This window comes from Macaca thibetana, chromosome 18 (assembly GCF_024542745.1).
Source record: "Macaca thibetana thibetana isolate TM-01 chromosome 18, ASM2454274v1, whole genome shotgun sequence".
In the NCBI taxonomy this organism is placed as follows: domain Eukaryota; kingdom Metazoa; phylum Chordata; class Mammalia; order Primates; family Cercopithecidae; genus Macaca; species Macaca thibetana.
In genome coordinates this window covers 34999182-35015008 of record NC_065595.1, presented here as the reverse complement: position 1 = coordinate 35015008, position 15827 = coordinate 34999182, and the positions used below count along the sequence as shown (strand labels likewise).

Here is a 15827-nt window from a genome sequence, read left to right as displayed (position 1 = left end):
GAGAGGTTGAAGCTGGGACAGGCAGTTAGCTTCTGGGGTCTCAACTCAGCTGCACATTGGAACTACCTGCATCTCATCCATTTAATTCATCTGGGGAGCAGCCTGGGTGGGCATTAGGAGCTTTTAAAGCTCTCCAGGAGATTCCAATTTGCCAGCAAATCCAAAACCACTGGTCTAGGAGGCTATAGATGAAAAGTTCTCACCTATGGCAATGGTGGGGAGGCCAAGGGCACAGGTAGAGACCCATGGTGGGGAAAGGGCTGCCAAAGGCCAGGAAGAGGGTATCCAAGGACCGCTAAAGCTGAATAAGTGGAGGCCAGAAACTTGGACTTGGAAGCTGAGAACATGTGGCAGCAAACAGGGAGGAGTCTGGGGAGATTTCCTCAACCAGCTGCAAGGTTGGAGCAGCCTCGTGAAGATCCAGGACACAGGGACAAGCTAATCCTACCCCCAATCTCCAGATACGGGGGCAGCATTGCCCAGAGTCACACAGCAGACTAAGCCCACTGTTGGAATAAAAGTGACTCCCAAATTAGTGCAACATCTCATGCTCCCCAGAAGATGCCTGAGTGACCTTCTTTCTCCAGTTCCTCCAAGTCTCATCATTTCATACCACAAGTCAGCCAGCCCAGAGAACTGGACCTGGAATGACTATGGGAAAATACCTGAGGTGGAGTGGGGATTGCCAAGGACATTGCATATCTCAAGGGCCCCTGTAGCTCAGGAGTTTGTCTTTGACAAGGGTTCCCCAGCAGAGTGTGGAAGAGACCATGGTTTGCCTCAAAGGCTTCATAACTTCCTCCTAACATCGTCTTAGGACAGGGGCTGGGATTGGGGAGAGCATAGTAGAGAGCCCCACAGCACTGGCAGGCAGAGAGGAGCTTCAGACAGAAGCAGCGGGTCAGTGGGGATATCACACACACAGGCCTCCAAGTTCAAGTGATCCTCTCTGCTTCCTACTCTTCCTTTCAAAGCTTTCAAAGTGAACTTGTTTCTCCTGAATAGGGTCACCTCCTAACCATACTGGTATCTGCAGTCCCTGCCCCTTCAGAAGTGGGAACACAGTGCCTTTGATATATCCCTTCTAGTGACACCCTGATGACTCATGAGTGCAGAACGGGGCAACAGGCAATTCAGACTGAAAACACAGGGTCAGAGCCCAGCCTGCTATTCTCACACTTGACCACAGGAGGGAACCAAAGCATCAAGACGGAAACTTCCAAGGGCCTGAACATCTTTCATGATGCACAATACTCTACTGAAATTGGTCGTCTCTAAAAGTAAATAACCTGTAATAATAAAAAATGTTTAGATCCACATTACAAGAGTTTTCTAGAATTACAAAGGCTTGCTAAAATCTGCTTCAAGAGATTACATGGATGTCTCTTGTCCTAATCCCACCAGCCATTGCTACTACAATACCTAAAAAAAAAAAACAAACAAACAACAACAACAAAAAAAAAAAAACAGAACAGCCTGAGGTCATCCAGGTGAGGAGAATCATGGGCAAATTCAAACACAGATCATGCATGGCTCATGGCTTATGGCTCAGGCAGCTTAATACTTTATGAACAGGAAGTGAAGGGCTTCAACAACATCCAAGTTTTTGTTTGTTTTGTTTTGTTTGTTCACCTGCAAGTTCCCCATGTGGAACAGGAGAAAGAACCCTGGATTCCGGGATCAAGCACAAGTCACTGTCTCTCCAGGCTGCTGTTTTCTCATCTAAAAAAATATCAAGGTTGAGCTAAATGAGGGCTTCTTAATTAATAGTGGAATCTCTGAGCTCCCTAAATTCCTTGTAACATGCCCTGTTTATATGAAGATGTATACTTTTTTCCCCAAAGCGAGGGCCCGGATGGATCCATGACCAGTAAAAGAACAAAAGAGGCTTCAAGCTGCTGCAAGGCTCCATGATGCTGTGCTTCCTCAGGAGAAACAGGAAATACTGCTTAGTCTAACACCTGAGCCTTGCAGGACATTAGCTTCTGAGGTGCCAGAGTAGAGGTGTCCTAATTGATGGTCCTCTTTCCTTCTAACTCCAGTGTTTGGAAAAGGCGAACACCAGGAGAGACAAACCAAAGACCCATTTCCCTATCAACACCAGAAGCCCACAGTGGAGCTGCTTGTGAGTACTGAGTGTCCTGGATCAGGGACAGCGCCCTGCAGTCACAGAGCCCACAGCAGATGAGGGAGCTGAGAGCTATAAACAAGGTTCTCTGATTTAGGCAAACTTTTCTTGCCTTCATATTTTCTGAAATGTAATTACCTGGGACAAAAATGTCTCTTTCACAGTTTACTTTGTGACTTTTCATATTCCTTTTATTTGAATTATTATCAGGCTTCCTTTAAACCCAGTATTCAAGCATTTAGGAAATAAGCTGGTGCCTGTTTTCAAAAACAGAATCTTCCCATGTTCAATTTCATACCCTTATGTTTATGAACAGTTATATCTTAAAGACTGGACATGCCAGGGAGAAAGGCATTTCTTCTGGAAAGACTATTAATGTTTTATTTAAAAAAAAAAAAAAAAAAGACTAAAAATATGTGGTTAACTCAGTTCTGCTGTTTGACCTCGACCTTCAAAAATGAGAACCTGCACATGCCAGAGTCCTCATCTACAGAATGAGAGTCAAGATGTTATCTTATTGTGCCTCACAGTAGTTAACCTATTAGATGAGGTAACGTGTCAAACAAAAGACAGTCTAATCTACAGAAACAGGGAGAATGTTAAATTGTAATTTAATGAAATACCAAATGACAATCTTATTTGGTCCCTGACTGACCACGAGCATGAATTCTCAGTGTAAGAACCACCAAATGTGGGAGACTCTTGCCTATCTCTGTTCTGGACAGGATCTGGACACCATGGAGGAGAGCGCTGAGATAAAAGTGGAAACAAACATTTCCGAGACATCCTGGATTCGGAGTTCTATGGTTGCTGGTGGGAAAAGGGTTAGCAAAGCCCTCAGCTACATCACAGGAGAGATGAAGGAGTGTGGAGAGGGACTCAAAGGTAAAATTTTATGAGAGCAACACGGACCCTGACCCTAAAAAGTCACCTCCACCCATCGCCAGGAAACCTATTGCCATGGGGGTTCCCTATAGACTAGACTGCGCTCGGTTACTGTGGTCTTTCCTGAAAGCTGGGAGTTCTGCTGTTATAACAGACATACAGCCTCTTGGAATATAAATAGCAATACATGTAAGAGTGTGAGCTCATGAGCTCTCATTTCTGAACATAACACTTCTGGTATCTCAAATATCCCATCTAAATATTGCAGACGGGTGTTTTTTGGATTGGGATTCTAGAGCCAGCATTCTAGAAAAACACCATCTGGATGGCTCGTGGGAGAACTGTGTCTACCATGCCAATAGGTTCTGTTTAGCACTCCTTCCAGAGCTCAGCCCATGGGTTTAATGCCCTCTATGCAGCAAGAACATTTTCTTGAAAATTCATAGTACCACCATAGGGGACAGAGACAGCTCAGGGCACCTAATCCCCCCTGCCAGAAAACCAGCCTGAAGGTCACATCCGGCTGAGACGGGCCTCGAGAGTTTCCTTGGCAGTCAGATGCTCTCTTGGGTTCTTTATTTACCGTCTTTGGTGGCAGGTGACAGCAGGTGACGGGCTCTCTGCAAACCCACTTCGGACATCCAGATGCCCTCGCACCCTCTGCCTGCCCACTTACAGCCGCCCACACAGAGCACTCGCCTACTTCCTGCCCTGCTTCCATTTCAGACAAGTCCCCAGTGTTCCAGTTCGTTGACTGGGTCCTCCGAGGCACATCTCAAGTGATGTTTGTGAACAACCCCCTCAGCGGCATCCTCATCATCCTCGGCCTCTTCATCCAGAACCCCTGGTGGGCCATCTCAGGCTGCCTGGGTACCATCATGTCCACCTTGACAGCCCTCATCCTGAATCAAGACAAGTAAGTCCCAGAGGCTCAGGGTCCAAGCATGCGGCCAAGAAGTCACTCCCCATGGGGACCATTCTCCCTCTTCCCAGCTCAGAAACCCTCAAAATAAGGACACTGATAACTAAAAATGACTGTTGCCTGGTTTTGTCATAGCAACACATGGTCTAGAGAAAGATGAAAGATTCATAGGGTTGTCTTCCCTCCCCACTCCCGGAAGCTTGGTCTGTTTGAAGGTGTATGTAGTCAGGTCCCAGGTAAAAAGAATCTGCCTCAATAGGAAAATGTAAAAGGCCCTGGGGAAGCCCCTGCTCCACCTGCCCCTCCCTCTCCTGCCAGGTCGGCCATCGCGGCAGGACTTCACGGCTACAATGGGGTGCTGGTGGGGCTGCTGATGGCCGTGTTCTCAGACAAAGGTGACTACTACTGGTGGCTGTTGCTCCCCGTCATCATCATGTCCATGTCTTGGTAAGTTTGCTTTTGAGGGGTTGTGGGTTCATATCTAAGGCCACCAACCTTTTCATCCCAACCCCATGACCGTCTGTCTAAATGTGACGCTAAAGTGGGATGTATTTAGCTTGCACATCAGAAATGCCCACTGAAAATAATGACTAAGTTTATACCATGGCAGCCCCATGCTAGGTCTATACACAGTATCCCATTAGTGACCACTCTTTAGTATTTTTTTTTTTTTTAATCTAAAGGGTTTTTGGTCTCACCCTGCGAGAGCACAGAGAAAGAAACCGAGGCCCACATTGGTTAAGAGCTGCACTATAGGGTCCTGTCAGTTTCTCGAAATCTTTTCAACCCTCCCCCAGCCCGGCTTTTCTAAATCCTTGGCACTCCTGTGCAGACCAAAACCATCTCCCAGGGTAGGCTGAAGGCCCAGCCACAGGTAAGCCCTCGGTGCCTGCTCTACCCCATGTTGAGAAAACACAGGGCACCCTGGCCACAAAGCCAATGCACACGGCCACTCCAAAAGCATCTGTTGAATGAATGTGATTCCCTCTCCTCTGCCTCCCCAACCTGCCCTCTCTCCTGATGCCTGGAGATGGAGCTGTAGGACTCCTGAAGGAAGTTCTAAGACCGCCTGCCTTGTATCCCCTTCTGAAGTTGAGTCTGGGTGCCCCCCCCGTCACTGTGCAGGGAGGAAGAGGCCCGGGGAAAGACCTGCTCACAGCCAGTCAGGCTCCAGAGAATACCCAGCAGGCTGCTTTTCTCTAGGAAGGCACAGGGAGCCCCCACTGCAGCAGTCTAGTGTTATGACCAGGCGGTTTCCTGACCAGCATCTCTTCTGCCGTCAGCCCCATCCTCTCCAGCGCCCTGGGCACCATCTTCAGCAAGTGGGACCTCCCAGTCTTCACACTGCCCTTCAATATCACTGTGACTTTGTACCTGGCAGCCACGGGTCACTACAACCTTTTCTTCCCCACAACGCTGCTGCAGCCTGCATCCGCCACACCCAACATCACCTGGTCAGAGGTCCAAGTACCCTTGGTATGTATCACGGAAGGAGGAAGGGCAGTGTCTCTCCACACTGGATATTAATGGCATTTGCATATTTTGCACATCAGAAACATCCGCAAGTAATAATTCTTAACAATTACATGGTACCAGGCATGCTACATACATATCTCATGAGCTGCCACCCTTTTCTACTTCTGAGAGCAAAAAGGGCTAGTTTTGGTCCCACCTTATGATAGCACAGAGAAGGAAACTGAGGTTGAGTTAAGAGACCTGCCTTAGGTCTTACAACCAATTAGGGAGGAGCAAAGTCAAGACTAGAACTTCAGCCTCCTGACTTCCAGGCCTGGGCTCTTTGTGGATGTTTAAAAAGTCTTTTTGAGGCTTACAGCTTACATTGTGTATTTTCTTTCATTCAAGTACACGGAATCACTCAAGTCATACACACCATGCTACCATCTATTGGCTTAAGAAGTCATTGTTCCAACCTCCAGAGTTTATTCCCTTCACTCGCCAAAGCTGGGCCTGGTGGCACATGCCTGTAGTCCCAGCTACTCAGAAGGCTGAGGTGGGAGGATCTCTTGAGCCCAGGAGTTTGAGGCTACAGTGAGCTGTGATCGTGTCACTGCACTCCATGAGACTCTATCTCCAAAACAAAAACAAAAACCCCAGAATCAAATAGTTTGCTTGCTAAATACTGGTGCTTCTCAGTGTAAACTCAGGGCCCTTTCTACTACACCACGCCGTTGGTTTTAAAGCACAGGTGTTCTTTCATTAAGAAACATATAACAGAGCTTTTAAAGTTTTTTTTTTAGTAAGTATTCTGTATATAATCCTGACCTCTGGAAGTCAGCCAAGGTGATTAAGAAGAAGCTGCACTCACAGCATTAAGTCAGCCTGGAGAAATGTGCCCATTAGCCAGCCGCCTTATCTAACTAGGCATGTTTTCTCCGAGGCCCTCCTACTTTCCGTTACACGAAACGGCCCCACAGTCTGGCGCTCACTCTGAGACTTCGTTATTGGCAACTCATCATCTGACCACAAAGTCACTTGGGCTTGTTGAAGGAACTTTCTCTGAAATAATGATGCCTCATTTCTCTTAGCCTTCCACAGTAAGCAACAGTGTGGTGTAGTAGAAAGAGCCCTGAATTTACACTGAGAAGCACCAGTATTTAGCAAGAAAACTATTCGATTTTGGGGGGTTTTTTTTGTTTTGGAGATAGAGTCTCATTCTGTCACCCTGGCTGGAGTGTAGCGACACAATCACAGCTCACTACAGCCTCAAACTCCTGGGCTCAAGCGATCCTCTCGCCTCAGCCTTCTGAGTAGCTGAGACTACAGGCATGTGCCACCAGACCCAGCTAATTCTTTATATTTTTTTGTAGAGATCGGCTCTTGTCATGTTGCCCAAGCTGGTCTCAAACCTCTGGCCTCAAGCGATCATGCCACCTCAGCCTCCCAAAGTGCTGGGATTACAGGTGTGAACCATTGCACCTGGCTGAGAACTATTTGTGTTAGTTGCATCCTTGTTGATCATTTTGGGTGTGAGAGGACCTTCTTGGACCAGAAACAAGAAAAGGTGCTGTGCTGGCAGTTCAGCTTCTTAAGCTGCCCATTCTTAGTCTACCCAATTAATATCTTTTGGAGACAAACTTGCTCTAAGTGGTATGCTATGGGGAAATGATGTTAGAAAATGCAGATTTTAGATATTGCATTCTCTATGTCACAGTTTCGGTTGAGAAGATATTTTGAAATTTTATAGAAATGGAAAAACAATGAATAATCCTGTACAAACACTTGAGAACCCCCACCGCCATCACCACTCCACCAGCGTTCCAGGAAAGAAAAATTCAATTTTGTGGCATTGTTCTTTAAGAAGTAACTTTCTGGCCAACTGAATAGATTATAACAATGATTCATATGTTTTGTCTTTTTGACAAATTAGAGCCTTGAGTTTCTGATAAATAAGCGGTGAATTTCAGAGGGAGAGTCTAAGCTTCCCAGTAATGTTGAGTCCCCACAGGTTCCTCTGCTCTTGTGACCACTGAGAGCCCCCTGAAGGGTACAACTGGCTGGGAACAAAACTGCCCATGCTGCTGCCTCTGTATATACATCTCTCTCTCGCCTGTCCCCTTTACCCTGCATAGTGAGGCCAGAGCCCTCATTCTGTTCTCTGCCCTGGGTAACAGGAGACTGAGCCCAAAGCCTAACTCACTCAGCTGGTCTCCTGTACACACACTCACTGTGGTGTGAGGGCCCCCAAGCGGCAGGATCTCCCTCCCCCGCCATGCCGAGCGGGAAGAGCTCTCTAGAGAAGATCATCCTTGCCATAACCTATACACAGACTCGCCCCAGGACACTGCCTCTCCTCAGCTTCCTGCCCAAGGGCCTTGGCCAGACCCTCCAAAAGACAGTCCCTGTGGCTGGGGAAGCTGGCATTTCCAGGAACTCTAGGACCCTTGTGCAGGTGCCCACATGGCACCAGACTTTTTCAAGTGCTTTTCCATTCAGACAGGTCCCACCAGCCCCGGAGATAGGTGGAGGATGGAATCAAGCAGGGTGCCCCGGGGGTTTACTAATCAAAACAGCAGATGCTGGGCGATACTACCTTCTCCTGGCCCCTCCTATAGATACTAGTCCAATTCCTCCTCAGACCTTACTAACACAATCACACCCCAAACATGTTGTTCTTGAAAACACACAGGGCCATTTTTTTGTCTAATATTTCGCCTTCTCATCATCTTTTTAGCTTTTCAAAAAAAATCACAGCCAGGCGTGGTGGCTCACGCCTGTAATCCCAGCACTTTGGGAGGCCGAGGCGGGCGAATCACCTGAGGTCAGGAGTTCAAGACCAGCCTGATCAACATGGAAAAAACCTCATCTCTACTAAAAATACAACATTAGCCGGGCATGGTGGCACATGCCTGTAATCCCAGCTACTTGGGAGGCTGAAGCAAGAGAATCTCTTGAACCTGGGAGGTGGAGGTTGCGGTGAGCCAAGATTGTGCCATTGCACTCCAGCCTGGGCAACAAGAGTGAAACTCCATCTCAAAAAAAAAAAAAAAAAAATCGCAAAGGGTTTTTAAACCCCAACTTTGATCAGACATATATTACTTTTCTAAAGAATAGTACCCTACTTTGAAAGGTTTTCAGGTTCTCTTCCCTGGGGAATAAATGTCTTACACTCATATTTCTAAATAAAGGAAACTCAACATCCTAATCCATCAGTGTTCTAAGAACTCAATATTAAGATAATAAAGCTTTTGTTCCTGTTAAAGGTTAACCTATTTGAATGGAAATAAAAATCTTGGACATCTGTTGCAAAATGTTAGCAGGGAGGGTTCGGTGCTAAGTCTCTTGCAGCGAAGGTCAAGTTGTCTCTTTTGCCTCCATAATAAGCATGTAATCCTGTTGTGCCTACAGCTTTTGAGAGCCATCCCCGTTGGAATTGGCCAAGTGTATGGCTGTGATAACCCCTGGACTGGAGGCATCTTTCTCACAGCTCTGTTCATATCCTCACCTCTCATTTGCTTGCATGCAGCAATTGGATCCACCGTGGGGATGCTAGCAGGTCTGTGTCCTCACTTCCCTGGGCTGTGAGGGGGTTAGAGCCTGGGGCTGGCTCCAAATAAAATGGTGACTTTCATCTTCAACACTACACCTGCTGATTCCTGTGAACTTTCCCTCCTTCTGTTGTACCCTGTTTCTCTATTTTTGGTCTAGTCCCTTTATCCTCCTCTGAGCTACAGCTGCCCTCAAGAAAGGCTTTGGTGTTAGTCATTTACACCTTAGTATAAATTTAAAGTTTGGGAGAAGTTTCTTCCAGGCATATTTACATGTTAAGTCATCTCCAGTGACAACAAGAAAGATTTGTTCTCCATTAGAGAATTAAGGTATCGATGAAGGAGAGGTTCTCTTTCTTGGCAGGGGAAGGATATTCTCTGGGCTGTTTAAATCAGACTTCTGTCCTTACTCAAAGAAGCTCTTCAACCCATGCCAGCTTAACTGCTAGTATTCATGGGACTCTATGGCCATTTGTTTCCTTTAGATGTTTTTTTCACAGAATAAAGCCAAAAGTCCTTTTTGTATAACTACCTAAGAAGATAACTGGCTCTGGGCTTTGAGGACTGTGGTAGGTTTCAGGGCCAGCAGATGGGCCCCATAAGACCCTAGACTCAACCCTGATGCCTGCCTTCTCTCACAGCGCTCAGTATTGCGACGCCCTTTGACTCCATCTACTTCGGCCTGTGTGGCTTCAACAGCACCCTTGCATGCATAGCGATAGGAGGCATGTTCTACGTCATCACCTGGCAGACGCACCTCCTCGCCATCGCCTGCGGTAGGTACTGCCCACAGAATTCCCTGATGACCTCAGATGAGACCTTTTTCTATCCTGGCAGAGAAAACCACCCTGAGAAAATTCTGCTACTCCCCCAAATATGGATGGGAGGACTTGTTTCCTTTATAAAAGGGTTTTTACATAAAACTGTCTTCCATGGTTATTTAGTAATTAATAGATTAAATGCTATTTTCACCGAATACACAATGTTCAGTCACATGAAGACAGTGGTGGAGGTTTGGGTGTTGTTCCTGGGCTGTCTCCTATGATTGCTACTCTCCTGGCGGGGGTTGGAGCAAACTAACCGAGCAACTCTTACGCAGGTTACTCCTTACATATGGAATTGGGTGATTTACATCATCTACAGCGTTTCACCTTAAGCACTCAAACATTAGCTGTAGCCCTTCAAATGACCCCTGTTTGTTATGTATTGGTTCAGAGTCCCAGGAAATTAGATCAACTCTAACAAGTTGTTAGATTTATATGTCCTCATCCTTGACCATCCTTTATTTCTTGATGTTATATGAACAGAAACCAAACAAAACTCCTTTTGAGCAGAACATTTAAAACTGAAGTTCTATTTCAGTACATCCGTAGACTCTGTGAATATTATCTATATAAACTTATTTTATTTTGTTTTTTTGAGATGGAGTCTCGCTCTGTCACCCAGGCTGGAGTACAGTGGTGCGATCTCGGCTCACTGCAAGCTCAGCCTCCCAGGTTCACACCATTCTCCTGCCTCAGCCTCCTGAGAAGCTGGGACTACAGGCGCTGCCACCACTCCTGGCTAATGTTTTTGTATTTTTAGTAGAGACGGGGTTTCGCTGTGTTAGCCAGAATGGTCTCGATCTCCTGACCTCATGATCCGCCCACCTCGGCCTCCCAAAGTGCTGGGAATACAGGCGTGAGCCACCGCACCCAGCCTATAAACTTATTTTTAAAAATACATTTATAATAAAAATTTTCCAAATATTCTTGCTAGGGAAGATATTCTGGATCAGCTATGGCCATATATTTGTTTCCTTAGGATAATTTGTAGATATATTTTCTTTTGCATTTTATGACAGTCACCACAAACTCTAAACAAGATACGAAGGGTAAAGCTGCTGTCTTTTTCATTTGCTCTTCTTAAAATTACTTTTTGCTACCCCAACCTAAGGCCAGCACACTGTAGTTACTTTAAAAAAAAAATAGTAGCTGTCATATTGCCGAAATAAAGGGTAGCCATTCACCTAACACCCACCATGAAGTAGGGATTTTAAATACCTCGTCTCTACCTTTAACACTAATTCTCCAAGGTTGGTATTACTATTCGTATTTTACAAACGAGGAAAAGTTGTGTCAAAGAGCAAGACTAAGGTGAGACAAGGGAGACAGCTGGGATGCAAAATTTAAGGAGGTGCTTACTCTCAGAGTCAAGCAAGTGATGACCCTGACATATCCCCATGACCCTGAGAGTGAAGGCCACCTGAAATTTTGCACCCCAGGTGCTTCACTCACCTCCCCAAGTCCCAGCCTTGTCAAAGAGGTGAAGCGGCTCAACTGCGTAGTAAAAGACAAAGCTGAGACATGAAGATAGGTCTTCCTCAGTCCAAACTCAAACTCCCCGCCCCCTTTCCCAGCATGGCACCTCTCTCTGAAGCCTCTCACAAACCAAGGCGCACTCATTGGCTTCAATGAAACCGAGTCACATCATCTTCCAAAAGTGCCAACGGGCCTGATGACTTCAGGAAACATGAAAATACACTAAAGTGAATTTTAAGCCCTTTTAGGTGGATCCTTGAACTTTCAGACAGACTACACAGTAATAATATCTGACATTTATTGGTTTTCACCAAAACACTTTTCCAAATATTACTTCATTATATCATTTTAAGAAGCTGAAAACTGCCGCTCTATTTCGTAGCCATGGTGCCTGAGGCTAAGGGAGGTAAAGGGACTTGCCTGTGGGCAGAGGTAGAGTCAACCCTCCTTCTACAAGTTAAAGAAAGATCTGGAAGCATCCAGTGATATACTTATAGACCAAAAATGGGAAAGCAGTCTATAACATATACAAGTAGAGTTTGGGGGGCATTTCATTGTTGGTGCTGTTTTGAGACAGGGTCTTACTCTGTTGCCCAGACTGGAGTGCAGTGGCATGATCACGGCTCACTGCAGCCCCAACCTCCCGGGCTCAAGTGATCCTCCCACCTCAGCCTCCTGAGTAGCTGGGGCTATAGGCATGCACCACCATGCCCAGCTAATTTTTATATATATATTTTGTAGAGACAGGGCTGCAATGTTTCCCAGGCTGGTCCTGGGCTCAAGTGATCTGCCCACTCAGCCTCACAAACAAATGTTTTTATAGGTTCAATGAAAAAAAGAAGTTGAGGCCATCTAGAAAATCTGGAACGTGTAGTCAAGCTTACTTGTGTGTAGGGCCCATTGATAGGCAACCAGGAGGCAGTGAGAGCAGGAGGGAATGATAGCTCCTTCACAGGCAGAACAGCCCCACTGGAAATAAATGTCACTGTTAATATTTTAATTTAAATTAACTTTAACTTCTTAATAGGCTGGCATTTTTACATGATCTGAAACTAGACCTATGCCTAAGTTCCTTCCTTCCATAAAAATGTCCCAATGACAAAAATTCTAAATGCTCAGCTATCTTTAAAATCAGTCATCGTTTATATTATTAAATTGGTTTGGGCCTCATCCCATTAAAAATTAAAAGTTTGAATGTTAGAAATGAAAAGTCAAGGAGTCCTGAAATTTTTAGATTCAGAGTCAAGACTGTGCCACTCTAGGCTCTCTTAGTGGCCCACGAACTCCACGTAAGATCAGAGCAGGTGGCCCGGTTGGGGAGTCGGTGGGGGGCATAGCGGGGTGGGCAGGTGGCTGCATCTGGAGCCTGGAGCTGTAACTTCTGTCCAGAGTCTCAGAGGACAAGGATATCTAGGATACCAGCTGGGAAAGGACATTACAGGATATCCCTGGATACCAACTCCAAGTTCTGCTTATTCACTAAGGAATATTCATGTTCAACAAACAAATCTTAAATGCCCAAATTAAGTCAGATATTGCCCTGGTGGTTCTCAACCAGGGGTGATTTTCCCCTTCCCCAGGAGCATTTGGCAATGTCTGATGACATTTTTGTGTGTCATACCTGAGGCTGGGGGAAGTGCTACTGGCATCTAATGGGTAAAAGCCAGAGATGCTCTTAAACACCCTACAATACACAGGACAGCCCCCTACAATAAGGAATTTCTCCGTCCAAGGTGTCCATGGAGCTGGAGCTGTGAAACCTTGGCACAGGCCATCTCATTTAATCTTCCCTCCAGCCCTGTAAAGTGTGTGGATGATATTAATACCCCCATTTCACAGATGGAGAAGCTAAATACATTGCTTGAAGTCAGGTCTGCCTGACTGTAAAAGACTGTGCTCTTTTCAGGACACCACACTGTTTCCTGAAGCCAGTGCTTTCTCTACCAGTGAAAAAATTCAAGCCCAGAACGGTTAGGCCCTTTTCCAACATCACACAGTCAGTGATGGATAAGACAGGCCAGGTGGCCAGGCATCCTGTCACAAAGGTTCCTTCCACCACAGCCTGCTCTGCACATCATCTGAGACGGACAGTTCTCCCTCCAGCCCAGGCAGGCTGCATGTCTCATTTCGTCTTCCTTCTTCTAGCCTTCCTCCTCTCTCCCAACTCTGCAAGCCCTACAGCCACACAGGAGTCCACGCGGGGTTTTCAGAGGATTTTCCTGCTAGTAACACCACCAAATTTGATAAAATAGCAAATATCAGTGGGGGAAGAGGGAGAGAGAATGAATCCTTTGGCTCTGGATTCCAGGGAAGATGGATGGAGTTGGAATCTTCCATTCTTCACAGACCAACACCAGAGTCCCTCTCGGGCCATCTGGCTCCCCTTTATCCTGGGGCCTTGGTGGTGCTTGGTTTGCCTCTGTCTTTTCAACCTCAGATCTGAGAGGCGGGTTAAGAGCCCACTCGCAGAGCCAGATGGCTGGGGCTCTGCCACTGGTTAGCCATGTAATCCTGGGCAAGTTGCTTGAACTCTCAATGCCTGATACTCACAGTGCCCAACTCCTACAGCTGTTGTCAGGATCAAATTAGATCATTTGTGAACATGATGAGAATAATGCTGACACATAGGGAATATCCAGTAAGCGCTAAGCTCTATTATCTCTAGTTAAGTGATGTATGTTAATTAATGAGGATTCAGCAAACACAAAGGATGGCATGGGCTCCTGTTTGCTCTCAGAGAATAAGCTGCCTCATGTGACCCATGATGCCCATTGACAGCCGCACATTCCACTTCATATAACTCATGGAACTCATTCTCTTTCGTTTGTTTGTTTGCTGTTTTTTGAGACCAGGTCTTGCTCTGTCACCCAGGCTAGAGCACAGTAACTAGCATGATCATAGTTCACTGCAGCCTCAAACTTCTGGGCTCAAGCCATCCTCCTGCCTCAGCCTCCCAAGTAGCTGAGATTACAGGCACATGCCACCACACCCAGTTAATGTTTTTGGTTTTTGTAGAGATTATATCTTGCTTTGTTGCCCAGACTGGTCTCAAGTGATCCTCCCGTCTCAGCCTCCCAAAGTGCTGGGATTACAGACATGCACCACTGCTCCCGGCTGTGTAACTCATTCTTTAACCTCATCTACTCTTCCACCTTGAATCTCCACCTCCAAAACAAAAGAGACTTCTCTAACTGAAATACAGGCCAAACAGTCACGTTATTTCACCTCTCTGAGTCTCAGTTTTCTCATGTGTGAAATGATGACAATAATAGTGCTTACACTGTAGGAATGCTGAAAGCTATGGTAGTATTGCTACTAGCTGGGCATACAATAACACACTAATAAAGGTCAGCTCTTGTTAATATAATCCTAAGGACAACTGGGATGCTCTCAGTGAGAAATGAAGGGTTTGGAAGCAAAGGCCAATTACACTAGCACATTTTAATAGCTTCTCCCCTGTTGCTGACACTGGGCTCATTCCCAGTGGTCAGCCTCATCGTACCTTCCATAGGGGCTACACGACAAGGCACTGGGCATGTCGAGTCTTCCTCAAGCTTTCAGAATGCTGCTCTTCCCTAGAAACCCATATTATGTTAATAACTTGTGATGAAATATTCCAGTAGGGAGTTCTGGGATTCACTTGCCTTCACCGTATAGTAAAATTTTCATTTATGGTTTATGCTGTTAAATGTTCCTTTACTGGAATGCAAGGTGGTGGGACCCAAGAGAACTGTAACAGCTCAATTCTGGCCCTTTTTAACAAGTTCATCTGCTGTCTTCGCTGCGCCGGCATTTGCATGGAATTTAACACTTTTAAAGCTGCCAAGGAACGGAAACATAACTCAAATTTTTAAAAAATCTTAGAGATAGCATTTGTGGCATAAAATTGATGGGAAGAGAATATGTAGACCAATCTCGAGGTGCTATTAAATAGTTACTGGTCTATTTCTTGTTTTTTTTTTTTTTTTTTTTTTTCTAGCACTGTTTGCTGCCTATCTGGGCGCTGCCCTGGATAACATGTTATCTGTGGTGAGTCGACACAGGTTCAGAACATGCCTACAACATCCTTCCTGGTGTCCTCTTGGTTTCCCCCAAACCTTCAGAAAACCTCTCTCCTCTAAGAACCATTCCCCAGTTCATCTCCCTCATTTCAAGTCACACTACTCACTTTAGCACCTGCTAGGCAGAGGGAGCCAGGCCCCAAAAGTTTACATTTCAACTATGGGCCAGGAGCTCCTTAGAGGACAATTTGAGGAGCATTATCTTGTAAATCAAATTCCTCTCTATCGTCTTCTGTAAATATTTTTAAATATTTATTATTTAATTTGTGTGTGTCTGCCCAGCTAGCTTGTGAGCCAGCATATATCCTTGCCCCATGGCAACTAACCAGCTCCTCTCCATAGAAGAAGGGGAGTCAAGCCCCAGCCAGGCCAGAGAGAAGCCAGAGCTGAAGCTTAAGATCACGGGCCAGTCTGGGAACCCCTTCCTCATCTGGGCTCCAGTAGGGTGATGTGTGAGGTCAGGAGGAGCCCATGCTGGCCCCCAACCCCAGTGCAGAGGGCTCAGGGCCCCACTTGCAGCTGGTG

At 46.0% G+C, this 15827-nt stretch overlaps 2 protein-coding genes across 2 annotated transcripts in view; both read left to right on the top strand.

The window, feature by feature from the left end:
- HAUS1 (HAUS augmin like complex subunit 1) overlaps positions 1-15827 on the top strand; it is a 983957-nt gene that overhangs the window by 528482 nt on the left and 439648 nt on the right. The window lies entirely within an intron of this gene.
- SLC14A2 (solute carrier family 14 member 2) overlaps positions 1-15827 on the top strand; it is a 58985-nt gene that overhangs the window by 41881 nt on the left and 1277 nt on the right. The window contains exons 11-18 of the mRNA XM_050767983.1: positions 2043-2125; positions 2854-3013; positions 3740-3929; positions 4254-4382; positions 5219-5411; positions 8802-8949; positions 9583-9717; positions 15221-15270. Coding sequence (XP_050623940.1) covers positions 2043-2125; positions 2854-3013; positions 3740-3929; positions 4254-4382; positions 5219-5411; positions 8802-8949; positions 9583-9717; positions 15221-15270 — 1088 coding nt within the window. The remainder of the gene's footprint in view (positions 1-2042; positions 2126-2853; positions 3014-3739; positions 3930-4253; positions 4383-5218; positions 5412-8801; positions 8950-9582; positions 9718-15220; positions 15271-15827) is intronic.